The sequence below is a fragment of the Bombina bombina genome, chromosome 6 (genome assembly GCF_027579735.1).
Source record: "Bombina bombina isolate aBomBom1 chromosome 6, aBomBom1.pri, whole genome shotgun sequence".
NCBI classification, from domain to species: Eukaryota; Metazoa; Chordata; class Amphibia; order Anura; family Bombinatoridae; genus Bombina; species Bombina bombina.
In genome coordinates this window covers 942,095,365-942,122,480 of record NC_069504.1, presented here as the reverse complement: position 1 = coordinate 942,122,480, position 27,116 = coordinate 942,095,365, and the positions used below count along the sequence as shown (strand labels likewise).

The following is a 27,116-nucleotide window of genomic DNA, read 5'->3' as shown; positions in this document are numbered from 1 at the left end:
GTGCGTGTATTTACCTATGTAGCAAGTCTGTGTACCGAGTCTGTAGTGCATCAGTGAAACAGGCGCGGCTCAACCCGGTATAGCGTGAGTGAGCTTGGAGCACGACCGCATGGCTAATTAGCATAGCCTGTCAGTCAGTCAATGGGCGTAGCTAGGTCATGGAGTGACAGCGGAGCCTGTGATTAGAGTTATGCCGGGCTGCTACTATACCTATCTCAACTGAGCTTCTTTGTGAGCCCCAAGAAAATCAAAGCTAGTATATCAGGCTTATATTAAATGGTCACATAGGTCTTAAATATGGTCTATTGTGAATAAGTATGTATAATCATATGTGTGCCTAAACATCAGAGCATTTGGTGGGAGCTATAAAAAACCGCTGTGTGCGTGATAATGGGAGGCAGGCAGATTCAGGATAAGACGAACCTAGAGCAACACGGATTTACTGCTTAAAACGTGAATCATTAGAAATTAAAAGATAAAAAATATAAAAAATTAAAAATAACCAAATTAATATTAAACCGTTAGTGAATAAATTAAATTAAATCAATAGCCAGCCTGCATCACAGGCCAAGTAGAGAAAAAAGGGGGGTAGTTGGGTACTGCCATCATGGGTCTTACATGCTCATAAGAGCCACTAGGGTGTAATTTATATGAATGTTAGATCATGCACCACAGATATTATTACGGGGTAATTCTATTTAGAATAGGCACCATAGTAACAGTTTGACGAATGGTATACCATAGTTCAATGGTCTAATACCCCTACAGGTCCTCCCGAATGTAACATGTATAAAACATACTTGTACCCGAGAAGGTCACTCGTACAGTAGGATCTCAATACAGATATCATTGACCCCCTGTATACATATGGCAATCAAGTTGAGTTAGAGAGACACAATCAAAAGAGGGCACGCTACAGGTAGACATTTCAGTTGAGCCAAAATTTGCAGAGAATAGCAAAAGACAGAAAATATCAAAAAATCAAAAAATATATATCAAGGCAATATCAAGATGCTAAATGCACAGCGCCTACGGGTCACCATATCAAAAATGTATAGTACAAGTGCACCCTAACCAGCATATATAATACACTAAGTGCTGTCAATACGAATACATTGTTGTGCACAAGGACATATACAGCTATGGTGAGTCAAGGCATCAGAGGAAACAGTGCCAATCATTCGACATGTTTAATCCTCTGGGGTAGATGGTATCTAGTCTATGGATCCATCTAGCCTCCATCTGCAAGAGTGTCCTGCCCCGGTCACCCCCACGCCTGAGGGGGGGGACGTGGTCAATTAAAATGAAGCGTAAATCTGTTACCTTGTGGCCTGCTTGCACGAAATGTCTTGCCACCGGTTGATCCGAGGTCCCTTTGTCGATAGCAGTTCTTATCGCCGAGCGATGGTTTGCCATTCTTAAGCGTGCGTTGTCTGTTGTTTTGCCAACATAAAAACGTCCACAGCAACAGCTCAGTAGGTATACGACATGGCTTGTTGTACAGGTGATGAAGTGCTTTATAGTGAATTTCTGGGTAGTATGGGGGTGTCTGAATACTTTGCATGGGATCATACCGCTGCAAGTTGTGCAGCCCTTGCATCTGTAACAACCCATTTTGTTAGTTCTAAGCCATTTCTTGGTGTAACTATGTTGAGGATCTGTTTGCATAAGTATGTCCCTTAGACTTCTACCCCGTCTATAGCCCATGATTGGTGGATCCATATGCCCAAAGGGTAGTGTCCGGTCTGTGCCCAGAATCTCCCACCTGTTACGAATTGAATCTGCCAATGGTTTCTTTCCTCTGTCAAAGGTGGTTGTAAAGACCATCCTTGGGGTCTCTTTCCTAGTGATTGCTGGAGTGTCTTGTGCCATGTTTATTTCAATTTCCTCTCTCACCTTCTTAATCAGGTTATCCTTATATCCCCTTTGTTGGAATTTCTCAGCCATCTGGTCCAGTTGGAGATCTCTATTTGTGGTCTCCGTGTTTCGTACAACCCGTATCAGCTGTGATTTAAATATTGCCTTCCGGGTATGTGGGGGGTGATTGCTTGTGGCTTCTAGCAATGAGTTTCGGTCAGTAGGTTTAGAGAAAAGGGTTGTGAAAAGTCTATCATGTTTCTTATAAATCCGTAAATCAAGGAAATTTATCTTCTCTGGATCATATTTCAACTCAAATTTGATTGGGTTTGGTAGTGCATTGAGTTCGGTTACCCATTCAGTGAGGAGTCCCACTGGTCCATGCCACACAAAGAAGACATCATCAATGTACCTTCTATAGTGTCTTATCATTCCATGATTGAACACATCCATGACGTCTCTTTCAAATTGCTGCATGTAAAGGTTTGCATACAACGGTGCCATATTAGATCCCATGGCTGTCCCTGTCAGTTGCTGGTAGAAAGTATCTTCAAAGCGAAAATAGTTCAATTTTAGACATTTCTCAAGAAGATTTAGGATAAAGGTTGTGGGTGGTCCTATGTATGGGTACTGGTCCAATGCTGCTGCAATTGCATTTATACCCCCGGCATGAGGGATCACGTGTACAAACTTCTCACATCCATAGTTACCAGGATATCATCCTGGGTGATACCCTCCACAGTGTTAAGTATCTTAATAAGTTCACCTGAGTCTTTGATGTAGGAGTCCATGGATCTAACGATAGGTTGTAGAACTACATCAACATATTGAGCCAATGGTTGTAGCAGAGAGCCCCTTGCGGAGACTATCGGTCTTCCAGGTGGGTTTATTTGGTCCTTGTGTATTTTTGGCAGGGTATAAAGTATCGGATGGATGGGATGTATAGTGCAGAGGAAGTCAAATTCATCCTGATCAATCCACTTAAGTTGTAATGCTTCTGTCAGTGTTGTATCAATCTCCATTTTGAATTCTTCAGTGGGGTTCCAGGTGAGTTTTTTGTATGTCACTCCATCATTGAGTTGCCTCAGTATTTCTGTCCGGTACTGCGTATAATTCATAATGACAATGGCCCCACCCTTGTCAGCCGGGCGTATGACAATATCAGGGTCAGAGGAGAGTGTCTTTATTGCCAATCTCTCTGTCTTGGTTAAGTTTGGACGATGAAATTCATTGTTACATTGTCCAGAATCCTTGGAAATTAGCCTAGTAAAAGTTTTGATACTAGTTCCACAGGTGTTAGGTTCAAATTTACTTTTGGCTCTAAATCTCTTGCGCTCTGTGTCCGCATTTAGATCTTTGAAATGTTCTTTAAGTTTTAGATTCCTCTGGAATTTTTGTATATCAAGGTACGTATCAAAGTCATTGTGTTTAAATGTGGGGATGAAGGTAAGGCCTTTGTTGAGAAGGCTATTTTCATCAGCCGTCAATGTCCTGTCACTGATGTTAATGACAATATCCAGTTTCTCTACCTGGGTGGTAGGGGTGGTCTTCTTGCCACAGTAGTTCCCCCTCCTCGGGTGCGGCCTCGGCCTCTTGTGTTGGCTAATCTGGTTGTGACCCCTAAAAAATGTGAGTTAGAAGTAGATGGTACCTGATCTGTATTTCCTGTACGAGTGACCTTCTCGGGTACAAGTATGTTTTATACATGTTACATTTGGGAGGACCTGTAGGGGTATTAGACCATTGAACTATGGTATACCATTCGTCAAACTGTTACTATGGTGCCTATTCTAAATAGAATTACCCCGTAATAATATCTGTGGTGCATGATCTAACATTCATATAAATAACACCCTAGTGGCTCTTATGAGCATGTAAGACCCATGATGGCAGTACCCAACTACCCCCCTTTTTTCTCTACTTGGCCTGTGATGCAGGCTGGCTATTGATTTAATTTAATTTATTCACTAACGGTTTAATATTAATTTGGTTATTTTTAATTTTTTATATTTTTTATCTTTTAATTTCTAATGATTCACGTTTTAAGCAGTAAATCCGTGTTGCTCTAGGTTCGTCTTATCCTGAATCTGCCTGCCTCCCATTATCACGCACACAGCGGTTTTTTTATAGCTCTCACCAAATGCTCTGATGTTTAGGCACACATATGATTATACATACTTATTCACAATAGACCATATTTAAGACCTATGTGACCATTTAATATAAGCCTAATATACTAGCTTTGATTTTCTTGGGGCTCACAAAGAAGCTCAGTTGAGATAGGTATAGTAGCAGCCCGGCATAACTCTAATCACAGGCTCCGCTGTCACTCCATGACCTAGCTACGCCCATTGACTGACTGACAGGCTATGCTAATTAGCCATGCAGTCGTGCTCCAAGCTCACTCACGCTATACCGGGTTGAGCCGCGCCTGTTTCACTGATGCACTACAGACTCGGTACACAGACTTGCTACATAGGTAAATACACGCACCCATGTTTACATCTATCTTAGCTCCCAACACTAGGGAATAATACACTGGCTAAGACATCCTGCATAGAACCCTGACACTGGGAACTACGGGCCTTTTTGTTATATTCAACTCGCATGGGACACAACACATTGCTCTGCGCGCCCAGGGGGCTTGACAATTTTGTATTTTTGTATATTTGTATCTGCCAGAATGTCAGATTAGTACTTATAGCTCACATACTTTTACATAGGATTGGTCATAGCAAGCCTTGGGATAAATATGGGGGACATTGAATTAGCAGTAACAGACCTCATATATATCTATATATATCTGATTGACTTTTATTATTTGTTTATTTTTCATCTAGTTCAAATGCTAGAAGTTTAAATGCCTAATCTATGTTGCAATGTTTATATGATATGGCTTATGTGTATATTTCCTTAAGATTGAGTCCTGTAACTGGATACAGGGAGGTGGATATGTTTTTAAACAGTGCAACTGATAGATAGATTCCTCTTCTTGCATGATGTTTACTTTGATTATTTGATTATTTGATTAGTGTGTTTTCCATCATTGCTTGTCTAAATATACTTTAAGCTACTTAAACCGGATCAGTAACTAATTACAGTGATTCTATTGTAACTACTGAATATCTACTACTACTGATGATTGTACATATTAGTGTTCAACTATGAGGTTATGCAAAATACTTGCATATGCAGTTTGTTTTATTTTGTATTTTGATTGTGTTTTCTGGTGGTATGGTCATGGGGCCTTGTTTGTGTGTTACCATGGTGATGGATTTTTGGCGCAATTTTGATGTTTGTGATGGGTGGGGCTAGTGCTATATATTGCACACTTTGTTCACTTACACTGTTGTCTGGTCTGAGGAAGGGGTCTGCGAACCCCGAAATGTTACCACAATAAAGATTTGAAGGTTTCTGAAACTAAATCCAGTGAGTGCAGTCCTTTATTGGATATAGACTATATATATATATATATATATATATATATATATATATATATATATATATATATATATATATATATATATATATATATATATATATATATATATATATATATATATATATATCTATATCTCACTTTACAGCGCTTCGCTAATACAGCACTTTGTGGAGCTGAAGTTCAACCTCCAAGGATTTTCACTCTGTTTACAGTATTACAGTGCTGTAGTCTGGCAAATTTTACTACAGTAATAGTCACTATTTTACAGGTACAGCATTTATTGAATAATAATTGAATACTGTGCTGTGCAAGTGTTTAACTAAACATAGCACTATTGCACCCCTAATATGTTAGTTCAACGTTTTTAAACACACTGGCAAGTGAAAAGAAAGCTAAAACCGCCTTGTTTCACTTTGAGGCAGTTTTCACTTTACAGCGGAGCTCCAGTCCCTAACCCGCTGTATGAGCGGGGTGATATTCTGCCGATATGCTTAAATGACTATGCACCATTTGCTACCACTGTTATGACAAGCTGCCTTTGAAGTGATGACAAGTTTTACTTTGGCTACAAACACACTGCTTTAACTAACCATTAAGCTACAGTGACTATGTGCTTTAACATCTCATCTTAGTTACGTCAAATCTGCATATACATGTTGCTGGGCTTATGATTACAATTTACTGTTGCTGCAATATGTTGCATTTTGAGATCCTGTTGATACCTTCTTACTGTGTTTTGATACCATGTCGTAAACTTGCTCTATAATATATTTTTGCTGCATATTAGCTTTTATATAGAGGTGAACTATGGTCTAGGCCTTGAATACAGTTACTCTTTCAGTATATATACCGGTATATTTAGGTTATATCAGGCCTGATTTTTCCTAGGGACTTTGTATATCACATCAATCAAATTATAATGTATATAAAATGTATTAAGAAATCCAGAGGTAGTTATTAACCAATATTGCTCTATCTGGTTTGAATTGGCAGCTTCCTGTGATTCTTTATAGACTTAAGGCTGTGACACACTGCAAGCGGAGCAACGCTTCTGAAGTTCAGATATTTCATCTCTGAGCGCTCAGCTACACGACCTGACGCAGCAGAGTGCTAAAAGATGAAAAGGCAGGACACACTGAGCGCGCACAGCTGCATCTACACTCTGCACGTCGCTCTGCTTGCAGTGTGTCACAGCCTTTATTCTACCATCGGATTTGGTTTGCAATTTAGTTTGTGCTGGATTAACTCATCTGCCTCTTTTCTTACTAATATATATATATATACATACATCAAAAAAATATAGGGAGCACTAAAATAACACATACTAGATCTGAATGAATTAAATTTTTTTTTTTTTTTTTCATTTTTAATTTTTATTGAGGAATTATACGATACAGTATACATGCTTCTATATAAATGTACAATACAGTGGCAATTTGATAATATAAAATCATGCTTATAGACCTTGAATAGTTATCCTCATTTTTGTCCCTTCAAGTAATAATGCGGACCACTCATGGATCCTCCTTGCTGCATTGTAAGCATAGGTGTAGGGATTATGTATAATAAAAACAAAAAACAAACATTTTGAACAAAACAAACAAACAACAAAAACTAGTTGCAAAACATTATAAATTAAGCAGAAACAGAGCTAAACCAGGTCCAAGCCATCTCGGGCCATTTCAAAAATATAAACAGATTGCGTCCCGCACATGTAATGTTCATATGTGGCAAGCGAGCTTGTTAGTAGATAAGAATTAAATGCATACAGATATATCTTCCCCTGTCAAATAGTGTATGTTAGTATACCTTAGATCTCTAACCACAGGGTATAATATGGAAATGGGCTTTTAGCTTGGTAGTGGATAAAAATGAGATGTAAACAGATATATCTTCCCCCTGTCATATAGTGTGTTTTAGAATACATTAGATCTCTACTTACTGGGCCTTGACTATCAATGAAATGTTGATAACCCCCGTTTTGCTATAAGTACATACACCATAAAAACATTTTGGGGAGCTTATAATATGCTAATGATAACATGAGATAACAGATCAAAACAACAAGAAATTACTAAGGAGCCTTAACGTAGGCTCCAATGAACAGGAAAATACACAGACACTTTTGTTATAGCACTTGTTTGCTTTTTGTCAGCCCCCCGAGTCTACTGGCCTGTTGAACAGTGTCTCACTATGACTGCTCAGTTTGCGTGGCCATAGAAAAATGCAGTCCTTCCCATACTCAACCCTCTCCTCTAAGTTCAAAAAGGGAGATAAATTCTCATACACAATCTCCCCCGGCCCAGGATCAAAAGTGGTAATCATCCAGGCTGTTGTCTGGTGTATATTACACCTTATGTGGCTCTTCTGATTAGGCTTGGCGTTTGTGTAAGTCTCAGTATCACCAAGTGCCGCCAGTGCTTGTACAAGGGTAAACCTTAGCGTCTGCGGTAACTCTTTAATGTCAGTGACAGAATCCTTCTGAGTACCCAGACCGGTCAATGCCAGCCCTCCGGCAGCTGGAGGGATAAAAGTGCTCTTACCGGATAGTCGAGTAGCATATGTTGATCCTGTAGCCGTGCCGGGACCTTTCTGCGTGGACCGCAATAAGATGCCATCAATGACTGCCTCCCTGCTGTTAAGGATAAACCCATCGGCCTGTACTGCTGTGTGAGGTCCCCTGTTCTGTGGGTGTGCCGGAAGAGTTTCTGCGGGCTGAGGGGCTCTCTCTGCCGTTATCCCTCTCCGGTCGCCATCTTTGTTGTATGGTATAGGTGGTCGTATTGGTTCTTCCATAGGTAAGTTGTTTATCGGAGGTAGGGTGCTCTGAGTGCTGTCAAGTGGGAGTGATCGGTGATAGATTCTAAGGAGTAGATTCTCCAGTTTAGCAAAGCGCTGGTCAAGCTCCTGCTCCCGGCACATCTCCCATGTAGTCGCCATCTTGAAAGCAATCTTGTGTGCGACAACCTGAAGACCCGGTCTTTTGCAAGATTGCTGATTGTAAGTTATTTTTTCTGCTTAGCGATGTGAAGTAGAACAGTAAGGCAGAAACCTGCTGCCAGCACTGATAACCCGGAGAAGCCGGGGGGAGTCGTTACCTATTAATAGGCCACCGCCCTAGGTCTTAGTCGTCCGGTCTGAGGCTCTTGGGTCATATAAACAGCCAGCAAAGATAGAAATATAGCCACCGTAAGATAGGCAACCACAAATCCTAGAGATATTTATATATTGTAGCCGTTAAAGTCTCCAAAATCGGTGGATTAAAGAGATTTCTTCTGGAGCCTACAGTGTATACGTCCTATTCAGAACGTTGTTCGGACACGCCCCCCGAATTAAATATTCTAATGAAATACTTTGATCTTTTCATAGTTGAATGTGCTGACAACAAAATCACATAAAAATTAAAAAATGGAAATCAAATTTTTCAACCCATGGAGGTCTGGGTTTTGAGTCGCACTCAAAATTAAAGTGGAAAAACACATTACAGGCTGATCCAACTTTGATGTAATGTCCTTAAAACAAGTCAAAATGAGGCTCAGTAGTGTGTGTGGCCTCCACGTGCCTGTATGACCTCCCTGCAACGCCTGTGCATGCTCCTGATGAGGTGGCGGATGGTCTCCTGAGGGATCTCCTCCCAGACCTGGACTAAAGCATCTGCCAACGTCGGGCCCTCATACCACCCTCATGGAGTCTGTTTCTGACCGTTTGAGCACATTTGTGGCCTGCTGGAGGTCATTTTGCAGGGCTCCTCCTGTTCCTCCTTGCACAAAGGCGGAGGTAGCGGTCTTGCTGCTGTGTTGTTGCCCTCCTACGGCCTCCTCCACGTCTTCTGATGTACTGGCCTGTCTCCTGGTAGCTCCTCCATGCTCCTTCTTGCCACAGCTCGCATTGATGTGCCATCCTGGATGAGCTGCACTACCTGAGCCACTTGTGTGGGTTGTAGACTCAGTCTCATGCTACCACTAGATTGAAAGCACCGCCAGCATTCAAAAGTGACCAAAACATCAGCCAGAAAGCATAGGAACTGAGAAGTGGTCTGTGGTCACCACCTGCAGAACCACTCCTTTATTGGGGGTGTCTTGCTAATTGCTTATAATTTCCACCTGTTATCTATCCCATTTGCACAACGGCATGTGAAATTGATTGTCACTAAGTGTTGCTTCCTAAGTGGACCGTTTGATTTCACAGAAGTAGTGTGATTGACTTGGAGTTACATTGTGGTGTTTAAGTGTTCCCTTTATTTTTTTGAGCAGTGTGTATGTGTGTGTGTGTGTGTATATGTATATATATATGTGTGTGTGTGTGTATATGTATATATATATATATGTGTGTGTGTGTATATGTATGTATGTATATACACACACACACGGCTACTCTGCTTTTCTTTTTCTACAGATCCCTGTCAGAGGTCAGCTGAGTCTTATACCTGTGTTGCTTTACCTGCGCTGCAGCGGATCCACAGCTAAGTGCTTTTGCCTTCTAGGTTAGAAGGATGCAGCACTTAAAGGGACAGTTTACTCAAAAAAAAATTTCACCTTTTAATTTGTTCCCAATGATCCACTTAAAGGGACATTATACACTCATTTTTTCTTTGCATAAATGTTTTGTAGATAATCTATTTATATAGCCCATAAAGTTTTTTTTTTTTTTTTAAATTAATGTATAGTTTTGCTTATTTTTAAATAACATTGCTCTGATTTTCAGACTCCTAACCAAGCCCCAAAGTTTTATGTGAATACGCTCGACTACCTACTCCAGCTTGCTCCTGTTTGTGTAAAGGGTCTTTTCATATGCAAAAGAAGGGGGAGGGGGGGGAGTGTCTTATTTGCCACTTGCAGTGGGCTTTCCAGCTACCTTTTCAACAGAGCCAAACTGACAGCTTCTAAGTAAGTTTTTAAACTGTTTTATACTGGATTTTTATATCAGTATCTGTGCATATTATTCTTTATAGTAGTGTCTATTACATGCAGTTATATGAAAATGAGTGTATACTGTCCCTTTAACCTGCTGGAGTGTATTAAATTGTTTACAAGTAGCTCCTTTACCCTTATATTGGCATTTGAAATAGTTGATTTAGCATGTGGTATCCCCACCTATTCTGAAAGTTTGGGGCCGCAGGTCCCAGCTATAGATAAGCTTTGTAAACACAGCCAGCAGAAGAAATTACACTCCCAGTGGGATATAGCAGAGATAAGGTAATAAAATGTTGATTTTCCATTGTTCTCTCCGAGTACTGGTGATTGTTTTATGGACAGATAAGATGAAGAAGCAGGTATATGTACACAATGTGATACAGTAATGAGATCTGATTATACCTACAAGCTCAACCCATTTATTAGGTTGTGGCTTCAAAACACAAAATTAGAGCTTTAATATACACAAACCTTAAAAAGCTATTTTTCATACATTTTTTTTACTCTACAGTTGGTAAAAAAAAAAAAAAGCAATTGTAAACACATTGAAGGAAAAACTATTTTACAGTATACTGTCCCTTTTAAGAGGTTAACCCTTCAAGTGGATATTACAAGGGACTTGATATCTCTTTAGTTTGGGGATCGATTGTTTTTAGGCAGAGGCAGGGCACTGTACTGTCAATGTGTGAGATAATAGGAAATAAAGGAATTCTTTATTTTAATGGCTTTATTAGAGTTTGTCCTTGTACCAGTGGAATGGGCTGTCTACTTATAGACATGTTGTGCACAGTTGGTGTTTTACGATCTTGTTGAGATCAGGGTACTTATCAGAGGGATTACTATTCATTTGGCGTGCTTTTTGCCCTCTCTGGTGTTGCGATCACGTGACTGCTCAGCTTACTTCAGCTGAGCGGTTAGTTGCGGCGTAGTCAGTTTTCTGTATAGAGCAAGCTGAACTGTAGCAGTCTCTGGAGAGTCCATTTTTTTTTTTCTTCTCTTGCTGCACAGCGGATATTAACAGCATCAAGGAGCTGCATTTTCAGTCAGGCTAGTTTAACTAGTTGAGGAATTTGATCTCTGGTCACTTGTGGGGTGAGTTTCTCCAGCAGAGCTGGGGCGTCGAGGTGCCTGTATTAAAACATTTTTATCATATCATTTTATTTACATATATTTATTTCCTAGATCCCTGCATATTATTGTGGATTTTAAAGTGAAATGAAAGGGGTGTTTTTTTTTTTGTTTTTTTTTTTTTTTGGGGTGCACCAATACGGTCTTTGACAATGGATTCTGACAAAAATGTATCCCTGTCCTTTGACAAATGTCTTTATTGTGTTGATGCTCAGGTTATACCTCCTGTGCAATCTTGTTCCTCATGCCTAAATAAGATGTTACTTTCTAAAAATAAAAATACCCTTTCTGAGTTATCTCTCTCTCAGGATAATGCTGTTCAGGTTATGCCTCAGCTTTCTCCTCAAACGTCCCAGTCTTTGACAGTTTCACAAGCAGTGCCCTGCTGTTCCTCTCAATCAGTTCCTGGGGGTTTATATTTATCAGGTGATTATTCTGCGCAACTGACTTCTGCGGTTTCTGCAGCTCTGAGTGCCTTACCTATGGCAGATAGAGAGAATATCTAAGAACACTTCTTAGTCAAGTTGTTCTGATTCTGCCAAGGCTGCTTTAGTCAGTCTATCTCAGTTATCTGAGGAGGATCACTCCTGGGTTGCTTCTGAGGGCGAGATTTCTGACTCTGAATCTGTTGTAGCTAGTACAGCGGACTCAGAGGAGGTGAATTTTAGATTTAAAGGGAATGTCAAGTTAAACCTATTGGCTAAAGTGAAACGATAGCAGTTAAAAAATGAGTTTCATATACTTATCTTCAGAGCAATTTCACTATAATAGCTGAAGCTCCGGTCGCCATTTTCACCATTTGATTGACGGATGACTCATCTGCGATCAATTAATAGTTTCCTACTGGGCAGTGACATTTGTGCAAAGGGGCTGAACGCCCCCGGGGGGACGACTACGATTCATAGTGAAATTGCTCTGAAGATGAGTATATACTAACTTTTTTTTTTCAAAAATTAAACTTTTTTTTTTCTGCTATCGTTTTACTTTAGCTAATAGGTTTAACTTAACATTCACTTTAAGCTTGAACACCTCTGTTTACTTTTAAAAGAGGTTCTAGCAGAAACTACAGTCGCAGAAACTCCTAAAAAGGCTAATAAACTCAACAGAGTTTTTGATGACAAACCCAAATCTGTGGAAGTATTTCCTGTTCCAAATCGCATGTCTGACATTATCTCAGGAATGGGAGAAGCCAGGTGTTCCTTTTTTCCCCATCTCCTGTTTTTAAAAAGATGTTTCTGTTGCTGACTGTGCGAGATCTTTTGGCGCACTATTCCTAAAGTAGAGGGCGTTATAGCCACCTGAGCCAAGAGAACCACTATTCCTCTAGAGAATAGTACCTTCTTTAAGGATCCTTTGGATAGGAAACTGGAAGGTTGCTTTAAGGGACAGTATACACTAATTTTCATATAGCTGCATGTAATAGACACTACTATAAAGAATAAGATATATGAAACTGTTTAAAAACTTACTTAGAAGCTGTCAGTTTGGCTCTGTTGAAAAGGCAGCTGGAAAGCCCGCTGCAAGTGGCAAATAAGACACTTCCCCCCCCCCCCCTCTTCTTTTGCATATGAAAAGACCCTTTACACAAACAGGAGCAAGCTGGAGAAGGTAGCTGACGGTATTCACATAAAACTTTGGGGCTTGGTTAGGAGTCTGAAAATCAGAGCAATGTTATTTAAAAATAAGCAAAACTATACATTTATTGAAAAAAAAAAAAACTTTATGGGCTATATAAATAGATCATCTACAAAACATTTATGCAAAGAAAATATGAGTGTATAATGTCCCTTTAAGAAAGATGTTTCTTCACCAGGGTCTACAATGGCAACCTGTTGCTAGTATTGCGACAGTTGCTGGTGCAGCCTCATATTGGTGCGACTCCTTGTCGGATTTGATTTTGGAGGAGGCAATAGAGGAGATCAAAGACAGGATCAAGGCCTTAAAGCTGGCCAATACCTTATCTGTGATGCCAGCATGCAAGTAGTTTGTTTGGGGACTAAGATTTCTATCTTTGCTGTCCTATCTCGCAGAGCCCTGTGGCTAATGTCTTGGTCTGCTGACGTGGTATCCAAGTTTAAACTTCTGTCTCTTCCCTTTAAGGGTAAGATTTTATTTGGTCCTGGTCTGGCTGAAATCATTCCCACGGTCACAGGTGGAAACGGAGCTTTTCTGCCACAGGACAGAAACCAAAGCAAGCCAAAACCTCATGGAGTCTAACCAGCCTTGGAATAAGGGTAAACAATCCAAGAAGCCTTCCTCTGAGAACAAATCAGCATGAAGGGTCCGCCCCCGATCCAATCGCGGATCAAGTAGGGGGCAGGTTTGGATTTGCCTTGATCCTTGGGAAGTGGAAGTAGTCTCCCAGGGATACAGGATAGAATTTAAATCTTGTCCTCCCAGAGACAGATTTCTCCTGTCAAGATTATCTGCAAACCACATTGAGAGAGGCTTTCTTAAACCGTTTCAAGGATTTTGTTTCTCTAGGAGTGATTGTCCCAGTTCCTCTAGCGCAGAGCTTTCCAAACTTCATGTTGGAGACACACTTTTTAGACCTACATTATTTTAAGACACAGTAATTCAGTTGTTCTAGCAAACAGGGGGTTAAACTACCTTGTTTTAAGAGATACGGACACATACATAAATGATATAATAACAAAATGTATTTACAAGTAACAGTACTGTATGTGCAAGAATTAAAAAATAAAAAAAAAGTTTAATAACGCCAATAGCTACTTACTATTTTATTGGGATACATGAGGTTGATTGGATGAACAGTTTCTGAATATTTGGTGGAAAGTTAGATAAAGACACTCGCATTTCATCATCAATCATTTTTAAGCTTCCATTTCCTATCCATATATCAAGAGCAGGAGCAGAAATGCACTTCTGGGAGCTAGCTGCAAAAAAAAAAAAACACTGACTTCCGACTTCAACTCAGCGTTTAAGCTGCCGCCCTCAGAACTCTAAAGTAGTCAGTCGGACTCACAAACACACTGCTATCCCACTCACTGACTACACATGCAGTCACAAGCTGATTGAGGAGACTACATGTGTAGTCAGGAGCCAATGTACCACCAAAGCGGGCAATGGGAATAGTTTCAGTTCCCACTGAGCTGCGCCAATAGGTTAAGAGGATCTGTGACCCACTAGGTATCAATCACATGTCAACCATTTCATATGCGTAGCGGGCAGCAGGAAAGTCTGAAACCAAAAAATAATTTTAATATGAAAAAATAAAAAAAGTGTTCTGAAACAGGGACACACTGCACAACACACAGTTTGGAAAGCACTGTCTAGCGGAACAGGGTCAAGGATTCTATTCCAACCTTTTCGTCGTTCCCAAGAAAGAGGGAACTTTTCAACCTATTTTAGACCTCAACAGTGTCAACAAATTTCTCAAGGTTCCGTCCTTCAAAATGCACACTATTCGTTCTATTCTCCCTTTAGTTCAGGAGGGTCAGTTCATGACTACCATGACCTGAAGGACGCCTATCTTCATGTTCCTATCCACAGGGAACATTTCCAATACCTGCGGTTTGCCTTTATTCGACAAACACTTCCAATTTGTAGCCCTGCCTTTTTGTCCTAGCCACTGCCCCTCAAATCTTTACGAAAGTTCTAGGGGCTCTTATGGCATTGGCTATATCACAAGGAATTGCGGTGGCATCGTACCTGGACAAGATATCTTGGTTCAGGTGCCATCTTTTCATTTAGCAAGGTCCCATACAGATTCTCTGTTGTCAATTCTCAGCTCTCACTGGTGGAAGGTGAATCTGGAAAAGAGTTCCTTGCTGCCTGTCTTTCTCTTCAGTCCTCTCTCCGTCCATCAGTGGCACTGTGTATGGAAGTAATTGGTCTAATGGTGGCTTCCATGGACATTTTATTCCTTTTGCTCGTTTCCATCTGAGACCTCTAAAGTTATGCATGCTCAGACAATGGAACGGAGACCACTCAGACCTCCTCTCAGAGGATAGTCTTAGACATCCGGACGAGGGAATCCTTGTTCTGGTGGCTCTCTCAGGACCATCTGTCCCAGGGCACATGCTTCCTGAAACCATCTTGGGAGATTGTGACTACGGACGCCAGCCTTTCGGGCTGGGGTGCAGTTTGAGGTCTATTAAGAGCTCAGGGAATTTGGACTCGGGTGTCTGTCCTCCCAATAAATATCCTAGAGTTGAGAGCAATCTTCAATGCACTGATAGCTTGGCCTCAACTGAGTTTGGTCAGGTTTATCAGATTTCAATCGGACAACATTACTTCGGTGGCATATACCAACCACCATGAAGGAACAAGAAGTTCCTTCACCATGAAGGAGGTGACTCGTGTTCAGTGGGCGGAGTCTCACAATTGTCACATTTCTGCCATCCACATCCCAGGGGTGGACAACTGGGAAGTGAATTACCTGAGCAGGCAGACATCTCATCCAGGGGAGTGAGCCCTTCATCCGTAAGTATTTTCAATGATAACACTCGAGTGGGGAGTTCCGGAGTTGGCTCTGATGGCGTCTTGTCTAAACGCCAAACCTCCAAAATCAAGGGATACGCAAGCAGCTCTGGTCGACGCTCTGGCGGTTCCTTGGGACTTCAGTCTAATTTACCTGTTTCCTCAGTTTGTCCTTCTTCCTCTGGTGATAACCTGTATCAAACTGGAGCAATTAGAATCCCCGAATTTTGCTCCTGCTTGGCCTTGCAGAATTTGGTTTGCCGATCTGGTGAAGAGGTTGTTGTCCTTTTTCCCCCATGGAAATTACCTCTGAAGAAGGACATTCTACTTCAGGGTCCTTTCTTCAGGTGCGCCTGAAGCAAGTCTTGTCAGTCGGTACTCTGAAGTGCCAGATCTCTGCCCTTTAGTTTCTTTTGCTCTAACGTCTGGCCAATGTTCAATCTTTTGTTCATGCCTTGGTCAGAATCAGACCTGTGTTTTTATTTTTTTGTTTTTTTTTAAACCTGTTGCTCCTCCTTGGAGCCTTAATCTTGTTCTTAGGTTTCTGCAGCAGTCTCCATTTGAGCCTATGCACTCTGTTGATATATTAGGTTATTGTCTTGGAAGGTTTTGTTCTAGCTATTTCTTCTGCTCGTAGAGTCTGAGCTTTTGGCTCTACAGTGTGAACCTCCTTTATCTTGTTTTCCATGCTGATAAGGTGGTCCTTTGTACCAAAATGGGATTTCTTCCTAAGATGATTTCGGACCGCAATATCAATCAGGAAATTGTTGTTCCTTCGTTCTCTCCTTTATCCTTCTCATAAGGAACTTCTGTTACATAACCTGAATTTAGTGCGTGCTTTGAAGTTCTTTCTGCAAGCTACTAGGGATTTTCGGCAGTCTTCTACCATTTTATTGTGTTCTGGTAAACGTGAAGGCTACTACTCTTTCTTTTTGGTTGAGAAGTTTCATTCTGTTGGCCTATGAGACAGCTGGATAACAGACTCCTAAGTGGATTACGGCTCATTCCACTAGAACTGTCTCTTCATGGGCCTTTATAAACTAGGCTTCTGTGGAACAAATCTGCAAGACTGCCACTTGGTCTTCGTTGCATACTTTTTCCAAATTCTATAAATTCAATGTTTTTGCCTCTGCTGGGGCTTCTTTTGGTAGGAAAGTTCTTCAAGCGGTGGTGCCTTCTGTTTAGGTCCGGCTGTCTTGTTCTCCCTCCCTTCCATTCTGTGTCTTCTAGTTTGGCTATTGGTTCCCACTAGTAATTAGAATGGATTTGTGGACTCTCCATGCCATTGGAAAGAAAACTTTTTTTTTTTTTTTTTTTTCTGGCATGGAGATTCCACAACTCGCCCTTATTTTAATTTTTAAGACTGCTTTTGTCATTTTCTAAACTTCAGGCACCTCAATCTTTTTTGTCCTTCTTTCTCTATATTCCTTCGGCTGAATGACTGGGAGATTGTGGGAGGATACTTAAAGCTTTGCTGGGGTATTATATGCCTCCTCCTAGTGGCCAGGAGTTGAATTCCCACTAGTAATTAGAATGGATTTGTGGACTCTCCATGCCAGTAAAGAAAATAATTTATCAGGTAAGCATCTATTTTTTTTTTTTTTTTTTTTTTTTTTTTCTAATTTTTTTCCTCTCCCATCTACTTTCCTTTTTTGTGGACAGTTAGGTGCAGACTTAATATGATTGTAATGTTTCTTAGTGTACTGAACAGTATATACAATTAGCCTTCAAAACAGTGACACTTTCATTTGATTTTTTTTTTTTTTTTTTAAGACCCTTTGGGATAGATTACAAGTGAGGCGCAAGCGATTTATTGTGTTTTCACAAGCCTTTTTCATTCCGCTGATATTACAAGTGTAGTGAATTTGCGGTTTCGCTAGCGCAATCGCCTTTTATGCTTCAATCATTACTGTAATCTCAGAGCTGTGGTTAATGGTTTTTTTTTTTTTTGTTTTTTTTTTCTGGAACTAAAAAAATTGCACAAAATACTTAAATATACTCATAACACTATCTAATAATAATAAAAAAAAAAATATTGCACAAGAAAGTTATAAGTACTCAAAGATATGAGATCTCTCGGGTGTAGGGGGGGGGTAAAAGCCGCCAAAGGGCTTTAACATTGAGACACATACACTGCTAAAGATGTATGTTTATAAAAAAAAATTATATGTACACAGTCACACATTATACTTCTTTTTTTTTATTTTTTTTATTTACTCCCACTTATATATGTAAGCTAGATGATGCTGTTGCTGGCGCTCCCTGCCTTCCAGGCTTGTGTGTGTGCAATTCCGCTCCTGCCCGAACAAAGCCAATTTGCGCGCTGGCAGGAGCTGTCAATATCCCCTGTCGGACGAGAGCAGAGATATTGAAAGTAAATGTTCAAGTGTGTGTTTTGTTTGTGTGTAGTGGGACTCAAAGTGCTGTCCCCCCAAAAAAATCTGCTGCCCCAGGCAAGTGCCTTGTTTGCCTAGGCCAAAATACGTCCCTGGCCTCAAGTAGTGGTACCTGCAGCAATTAACATATTTAATGATACATTTTTTTTTTTTTTTTTACTTTGTATTGGTGGCCTATTCTACTTAAAGGGACAGTCTAAAATAGAATTTTTATTGTTTTAAAAGATAGATAATCCCTTTATTACCTATTCCCCAGTTTTGCATAACCAACATAGTTTTATTAATATACTTTTTACCTCTCTGATTACCTTGTATCTAAGAACCTTCTGACAACCCCCTGATCACATGACTGACTATTATCTATTGACTTGCATTTAGCATTGTGTTGTGCTAAATCTTAAATAACTTTCTGTGCCTGAACACAGTGTTATCTATATGACCCACGTGAACTATCAAGTCTTTAGTTGTGAAAAGCAATTTAAAACGCATGTGATTAGAGGCAGTCCTCAGGGGCTTAAAAATTAGCATATGAGCCTACCTAGGTTTAGTTTCAACTAAGAATACCAAGAGAAAAAAGCAAATTTGATGATAAAAGTAAATTGGAAAGTTAATTAAAATTACATGTCCTATCTGAATAATGAAAGTTTAAATTTGACCACTGTCCCTTTTTTAATAAATTAAAATAAAAAAATAAAGTGCATTAATGACTCTTTCCCTCTGCAGAACAAAGCAATCATGAAACAAATCTGGAAAGGGAAGTTCTTAAAAAAGAGCTAAACAAAGTTCAAAGTAAGAATTGTATTTTTATATGTATTCATATATTCTATTTAGATGGATGTTATCAAATTTTAACTAATCTCTTTTGAAATTCTACAGCTTTAACTGAAGAGTTACACTGTGAAAACCAAAACCTTCAGGGCTACATCTCAGATGCCCAAGAACAAATTCTGGTAAGGTGTGTGTGTGTGTGGTGTTGTGTTTTTTTGTTGTTGTTGTTGTTGTTGTTTTTTTATTATTTAATTTTTTCCCCCTCTCTTCCCAACTAAGGATCTTCGTATGGAAATGAGCCTCAAAGACCAAGAATATGAAAATAAATTACAACTTGTAACATTGCAGTTGTCAGAACAAAGCTCGGTATGAAAAAAAGGCTATTTTAATATATTGATACTTTCTATTATATTTACAAAGCTGCTACTAAACTATTTTAAGGTATGGTTACATTTTACTCTGAGAATGTTTTGAAAGGAACATTAAACAATAATTTAGACACCACATATAAATATCTTCACTTCTTATATTCATATGCAAAGCCTATATAAACCATAATTTACTGTCCCTTTTAGAGATTCTCTTGCAATCTCACTTTAATCTCAGTAATGTATTCATTGAGAATTCACTTGTGACATTATGCTACAGTGAATTAAAACAGCCTACAGAGTATCTCCATTAAAGACCCCTTTAAAGTAATTTATTACATAGATGATTATTTAACAGCATTTAAAGTGATGGTAAATCCTAGCATTTCAAAGAAGCTAGGATTTACTAGCGCTAAAAATCAAGGTGACCATAATGCGTTTAAAAAAAAAAAAAAAAAAAACTGTAGAAGTACCTTCTTGGTGCGACTTCAAAACTAACCTAAATAGCTCAAGCTGCCCACAACAAAAGACTTTTTGCCATGAGCGTCTGTAGCCGCCTAGCTTAGCAGTGAAGCCATGGCAAAATAATTGTACTTTCTACACCTTTTTTTTTTTTTTTTTTAAACACATGAATAAAGGTCACCTTTATTTTTAGTGCTGGTATATCGGGCTCTTCTGATCAGGTCTTCTTTTTAAAAGCAGTCTGGTAGCAGGAGCAAGCTACATTTTTAGTTCAATAGCACAATCTGGCAAACCACTTTTCAGAAAGAAGACCTTACCAGAAGAGCCTGGAGAGGAGACACCAGGCAAGTGCAACTTTTAAGAGCTTTGATTTTTAAAGCTCTCGCTAAGATAATGTTATATAGTTCTGCACTATGTGCAGAATTATATAACCTTATTTCTTTCCTGTAATTGGCAAGAGTCCATGAGCTAGTGACGTATGGGATATACAATCCTACCAGGAGGGGCAAAGTTTCCCAAACCTCAAAATGCCTATAAATACACCCCTCACCACACCCACAATTCAGTTTTACAAACTTTGCCTCCTATGGAGGTGGTGAAGTAAGTTTGTGCTATGATTTCTACGTTGACATGCGCTTCTCATCATTTTGAAGCCCGATTCCTCTCAGAGTACAGCGAATGTCAGAGGGACGTGGAGAGTATCACCTATTGAATGCAATGATTTTCCTAACGGGGGTCTTTTTCATAGGTTCTCTGTTATCGGTCGTAGAGATTCATCTCCTACCTCCCTTTTCAGATTGACGATATACTCTCATATACCATTACCTCTACTGATAACTGTTTCAGTACTGGTTTGGCTATCTGCTATATGTGGATGGGTGTCTTTTGGTAAGTATGTTTTTATTTCTTAAGACACCTCAGCTATGGTTTGGCACTTTATGCATTTATGTAAAGTTCTAAATATATATATATATTGTACTTATATTTGCCATGAGTCTGGTTCATGTTTTTCCTTTTGCAGATTGTCAGTTTCATATTTGGGGAAAGTTAATATTAAGAAATATTTTTCTTTCCTGGGGTTTATTCTTTTATCAATTGACTACTTTGTTTCAAATTGCGGGCTGACTTAGGCTCGCGGTAGCGCCAAATGCTACCCTATATTGCGTAATTCTTGAGAATTTTTTGGCGTGAAAGGCATGTCCGTTGACACAAGTTCGTAATTTCCGGCATCGTAATTGTCCCAGAGGTTTCACACAGGGTTGCGTCGTTAGTGACGCAAGTGTGTCATTTCCGGACATGATTGGCGCCAAAAAGAATTTCATTTACGTTGTGCGTTCTTTTGCCTCTTGCCTTTTCTATGTCAGAGGGCTATGCTATTTGCATTTTTTCCCATTCCTGAAACTGTCATATAAGGAAATTGATAATTTAGCTTTATATGTTTTTATTTTACATTTTGCAAGATGTCTCAATCTGATCCTGCCTCAGAAGTATCTGTTGGAACTTTGCTGCCTGACATCGGTTCTACCAAAGCTAAGTGCATTTGTTGTAAAATTGTGGAGATTATATCTCCTAATGTCATTTGTATTAGTTGTCATGATAAACGTTTACATGCAGATAGAGTTTCCATCTGTAATAGTACATTGCCGGTTGCAGTTCCCTCAACTTCTAATGTACATGATATACCTATGAATTTTAAGAATTTGTTACTGATTCTATTCAGAAGGCTTTGTCTGCATTTCCACCTTCTAATAAGCGTAAGAGGTCTTTTAAAACTTCTGATATAGTTGATGAAATTTCAAATGACCGACAGCATAATGAATTATCCACCTCTGATGAGGATCTATCTGATTCAGAAGATCCTTCCTCTGACATTGACACTGACAAATCTACTTATTTATTTAAAATGGAGTTTGTGTTCTTTGTTAAAAGAAGTGTTAATTACTTTGGATATTGAGGAAGCTAGTCCTCTTAATATTAAAACCAGTAAACTTTTAAATTCTGTTTTCTCTTGTAAAGGTGTATCCAGTCCACGGGTTCATCCATTACTTGTGGGATATTCTCCTTCCCAACAGGAAGCTGCAAGAGGACACCCACAGCAGAGCTGTCTATATAGCTCCTCCCCTAACTGCCACCCCTAGTCATTCTCTTGCAGCTCTCGACAAGAAAGGAAGTATCAAGAGAGATGTGGTGACTTAGTGTAGTTTTTACCTACAATGAAAAGTTTTTTTATTTTAAACGGTACCGGCGTTGTACTGTTTTACTCTCAGGCAGAAATTAGAAGAATCTGCCTGGAGGTTGATGATCTTAGCGGTTTGTAACTAAGGTCCGTTGCTGTTCTCGCACATAACTGAAAAGTATGGAAAGAAAACCTCAGTTGGGGGGACGGTCTGCAGATTGCCTGCTTTGAGGTATGTTCAGTATATTTTTTTTCTAGAGAGATAAGGTCTAGAAAATGCTGACAGTGCCTGGTATGTATATTTAAGGTAAGCCTGATACAGTGATTTAACAACAACTGGGATCATGCTTGTAAAAAGGGATAATATTCATGTTAATACCTATATTACGTAGTGTAAAAACGTTTGCATGATTTATAAATAAATAATTCTCACAATGTGCAGAAGTTGAAGCAGGAGAGCTTCTATCTGTGGGTGACTTCTCTGATTCAGGGAAGGCGTTACTTCAGTCTGACTCTGAAATGACAGCATTTAAATTTAAGCTTGAACACCTCCTTGTGTTGCTCAGGGAGGTTTTAGCGACTCTGGATGACTGTGACACCATTGTAGTCCCAGAGAAATTGTGTAAAATGGACAAATACTTTGCAGTGCCTGTTTACACTGATGTTTTTCCAATCCCTAAGAGGTTTTCAGAAATTATTACTAAGGAATGGGATAGACCAGGTGTGCCGTTCTCTTCCCCTCCTGCTTTTAAGAAAATGTGTCCTATAGATGCCGCTACACAGGACTTGTGGCAGACGGTCCCTAAGGTGGAGGGTGCAGTCTCTACCCTAGCTAAGCGTACAACTATTCCTGTCGAGGACAGTTGTGCTTTCCTAGATCCTATGGATAAGAAATTAGAGGGTTTCCTTAAGAAAATCTTTATACAACAAGGTTTTATTCTCCAGCCTCTTGCAGCAGTGACTGGGGCAATGCATTCAGCAGCTTTCTGGTTCGAGTCTCTGGAGGAGGCTTTACAGGTAGAGACCCCCTTGGATGATATCCTTGACAGGCTTAAAGCTCTTAAGTTAGCCAATTCATTTATTTCTGACGCAGTTTTTCATTTAAGCAAGCTAACAGCTAAAAATTCAGGTTTTGCCATTCAGGCACGTAGGGCGCTATGGCTTAAATCCTGGTCAGCTGATGTCACTTTAAAGTCTAAACTTCTCAAGATCCCCTTCAAAGGGCAGACCCTATTTGGGCCTGGACTGAAGGAGATCATTTCTGATATTACTGGAGGAAAAGGCCACGCCCTTCCCCAGGATAGGTCCAACAAGTTAAGGACCAAACAGACTAATTTTCGTTCCTTTCGAAACTTCAAGAGTGGCACAGCTTCATCTTCCTCTTCTACAAAACAAGAGGGAAATTTTGCCCTGTCCAAGCCAGTCTGGAGACCTAACCAGGCTTGGAACAAGGGGAAACGGGCCAAAAAGCTGCTGCTGCCTCTAAGACAGCTTGAAGGAGTAGCCCCCGATCCGGGACCGGATCTAGTGGGGGGCAGACTTTCTCTCTTCGCCCAGGCTTGGGCAAGAGACGTCCAGGATCCCTGGGCTCTGGAGATTGTTTCCCAGGGATATCTTCTGGATTTCAAAGCTTCATCTTCAAAGGGGAGATTTCATCTCTCACAATTATCTGCAAACCAGATAAAGAGAGAGGCATTCTTACATTGCGTTCAAGACCTACTAGTTATGGGAGTGATCCACCCAGTTCCAAAGGAGGAACAGGGGCAGGGCTTCTATTCAAATCTGTTTATAGTTCCCAAGAAAGAGGGAACTTTCAGACCAATCTTGGATCTCAAAATCCTAAAGAAATTTCTCAGGGTCCCATCCTTCAAGATGCAGACTATTCGAACCATCCTACCTATGATCCAGGAGGGTCAATATATGACTACCGTGGATTTAAAGGATGCTTATCTATTTATTCCGATACACAGGGATCATCATCAGTTTCTCAGGTTAGCCTTGCTAGACAGGCATTACCAGTTTTTGGCTCTTCCCTTCGGGTTAGCCATGGCACCAAGAATCTTTACGAAGGTTTTAGGGTCCCTTCTGGCGGTTCTAAGACCGCGGGTTATAGCAGTAGCCCCTTACTTAGACGACATCCTGATACAGGCGGCAACTTTTCATATCGCTAGGTCCCATACGGACATTGTTCTGGCATTCCTAAGGTCTCACGGGTGGAAGGTGAACGAAGGAAAGAGTTCTCTCTCACCTCTCACAAGAGTTTCCTTCCTAGGAACTCTGATAGATTCAGTAGAAATGAAGATTTATCTGACAGAGGTCAGGTTGTCAAAACTTCTAACTTCCTGCCGTGCTTTTTATTCCATTTCTCGTCTGTCAGTGGCTCAGTGTATTGAGGTAATCGGATTAATGGTAGCGGCAATGGACATAGTTCCGTTTGCCCGCCTACATCTCAGACCACTGCAACTTTGCATGCTCAATCAGTGGAATGGGGATTACACAGATTTGTCCCCTCTACTAAATCTGGATCAAGAGACCAGGGATTCTCTGCTCTGGTGGCTATCTCGGGTCCATCTGTCCAAGGGAATGAGTTTCCGCAGGCCAGAATGGACTATAGTAACGACAGATGCCAGCCTTCTGGGTTGGGGTGCAGTCTGGAACTCCCTGAAGGCTCAGGGTTCGTGGACTCAGGAGGAGGCCCTCCTTCCGATAAACATTCTGGAACTAAGAGCGATATTCAATGCTCTTCAGGCTTGGCCTCAGCTAGCTGCGGTCAGGTTCATCAGATTTCATTCGGACAACATCACGACTGTAGCCTATATCAACCATCAGGGGGGAACAAGGAACCCCCTGGCAATGTTGGAGGTTTCAAAGATAATTCTATGGGCAGAGGTTCACTTTTGCCATCTCTCAGCTATCCATATCCCAGGAGTAGAGAACTGGCAGGCGGATTTTCTAAGTCGGCAGACTTTTCATCCGGGGGAGTGGGAGCTCCATCCGGTGGTATTTGCCCAGTTGATCCAACTTTGGGGCAAACCAGAACTGGCTCTCATGGCGTCTCGTCAGAACGCCAAGCTTCCTTGTTACGGGTCCAGGTCCAGGGATCCCATGGCAGCGCTGATAGATGCTCTAGCAGAGCCCTGGTCCTTCAGCCTGGCTTATGTGTTTCCACTGTTTCCTCTGCTCCCTCGTCTGATTGCCAAGATCAAGCAGGAGAGAGCTTTGGTGATCTTGATAGCCCCTGCGTGGCCACGCAGGACTTGGTATGCAGATCTGGTGGAAATGTCATCCTTTCCACCATGGACTCTGCCGCTAAGGCAGGACCTTCTACTTCAAGGTTCCTTCAAACAACCAAATCTAATTTCTCTACGTCTGACTGCTTGGAGATTGATTCTATCAAAGCGTGGTTTTTCCGAATCGGTCATTGATACCTTAATTCAGGCTCGAAAGCCTGTCACCAGGAAAATCTATCATAAGATATGGTGTAAATATCTTCATTGGTGTGAATCCAAGGGTTACTCATGGAGTAAGGTCAGGATTCCTAGGATATTATCTTTTCTCCAAGAAGGATTGGAGAAGGGATTGTCAGCTACTTCCTTAAAGGGACAGATTTCTGCTCTGTCCTTTTGCACAAACGTCTGGCTGAGGTTCCAGACGTTCAGGCGTTTTGTCAGGCTTTAGTTAGAATCAAGCCTGTGTTTAAACCTGTTGCTCCGCCATGGAGTTTAAATTTAGTTCTTCAAGGGGTTCCGTTTGAACCTTTGCATTCCATAGATATTAAGCTTTTATCTTGGAAAGTTCTATTTTTAGTAGCTATCTCCTCGGCTCGAAGAGTTTCGGAGTTATCTGCTTTACAGTGTGATTTCCCCTTATCTGATTTTCCATGCAGATAAGGTAGTGTTACGTACCAAACCTGGGTTTCTGCCTAAGGTGGTATCTAATAAGAATTTCAATCAGGAGAAAAGGCTTCGGCAACTTCTCTTTACTTTTGGCTAAGAAGCATAATTCCCTTAGCTTATGAGACTGCTGGCCAGCAGCCTCCTGAAAGAATTACAGCTCATTCTACTAGAGCAGTAGCTTCCACATGGGCTTTTAAACATGAGGCCTCTGTTGAACAGATTTGTAAGGCGGCGACTTGGTCTTCGCTTCATACCTTTTCTAAATTCTATAAATTTGATACTTTGCTTCTTCGGAGGCTATTTTTGGGAGGAAGGTCTTACAGGCAGTGGTGCCTTCCGTTTAAGTTCCTGCCTTGTCCCTCCCTTCATCCGTGTCCTAAAGCTTTGGTATTGGTATCCCACAAGTAATGGATGAACCGTGGACTGGATACACCTTTACAAGAGAAAACAAAATTTATGCTTACCTGATAAATTTCTCTTGTGGTGTATCCAGTCATTTTAGGGCAGGTGTTTTTTATTTTTAAACTAGTCACCACTGCACCCTATAGTTTCTCCTTTTTTTTCTTGCTTGTCTTCGGTCGAATGACTGGGTGTGGCAGTTAGGGGAGGAGCTATATAGACAGCTCTGCTGTGGGTGTCCTCTTGCAGCTTCCTGTTGGGAAGGAGAATATCCCACAAGTAATGGATGAACCCGTGGACTGGATACACCACAAGAGAAATAAATTTATCAGGTAAGCATAAATTGTGTTTTTAAACCTCCTGTGGTTACTCCAGAGGTTTTTCCTATTCCTGATGCTATTTCTGATATGATTTCTAAGGAATGGAATAAGCCGGGTACTCCTTTTAATCCTTCTGCAAGGTTTAAAAAAAATGGTATCCTTTACCAGCAATTTCAATAGAGTTTTGGGAAAAGATCCCCAAAGTTGATGGGGCTATGTCTACTCTTGCTAAAAGAACCACTATTTGTATGGAAGATTGTACTTCTTTAGATGGGAAGCTTGGATCTTATTTAAGGAAAGCCTATTTATATTCAGGTCATCTTCTTAGGCCTGCAATTTCTTTGGCTGATGTTGCAGCTGCTTCAACTTTTTGCTTTGAGAATTTAGCGCAACAAGAATTGGATTCTGATTTATATAGCATGGTTAGTTTACTGCAACATGCTAATCATTTTATTTGTGATGCTATTTTTGATATTATCAAAATTGATATTAGATCCATGTCTTTAGCTATTTTAGTTAGAAGAGCTTTGTGGCTTAAATCTTGGAAT

The 27,116-nt window shown here is 40.4% G+C and overlaps 1 protein-coding gene across 1 annotated transcript in view; it reads left to right on the top strand.

The window, feature by feature from the left end:
- The window catches only part of LOC128663964 (hyaluronan mediated motility receptor), a 171,277-nt gene that overhangs the window by 28,197 nt on the left and 115,964 nt on the right, over positions 1–27,116 (top strand). Inside the window, exons 8-10 of the mRNA XM_053718578.1 lie at positions 18,903–18,968; positions 19,056–19,129; positions 19,227–19,313. Coding sequence (XP_053574553.1) covers positions 18,903–18,968; positions 19,056–19,129; positions 19,227–19,313 — 227 coding nt within the window. The remainder of the gene's footprint in view (positions 1–18,902; positions 18,969–19,055; positions 19,130–19,226; positions 19,314–27,116) is intronic.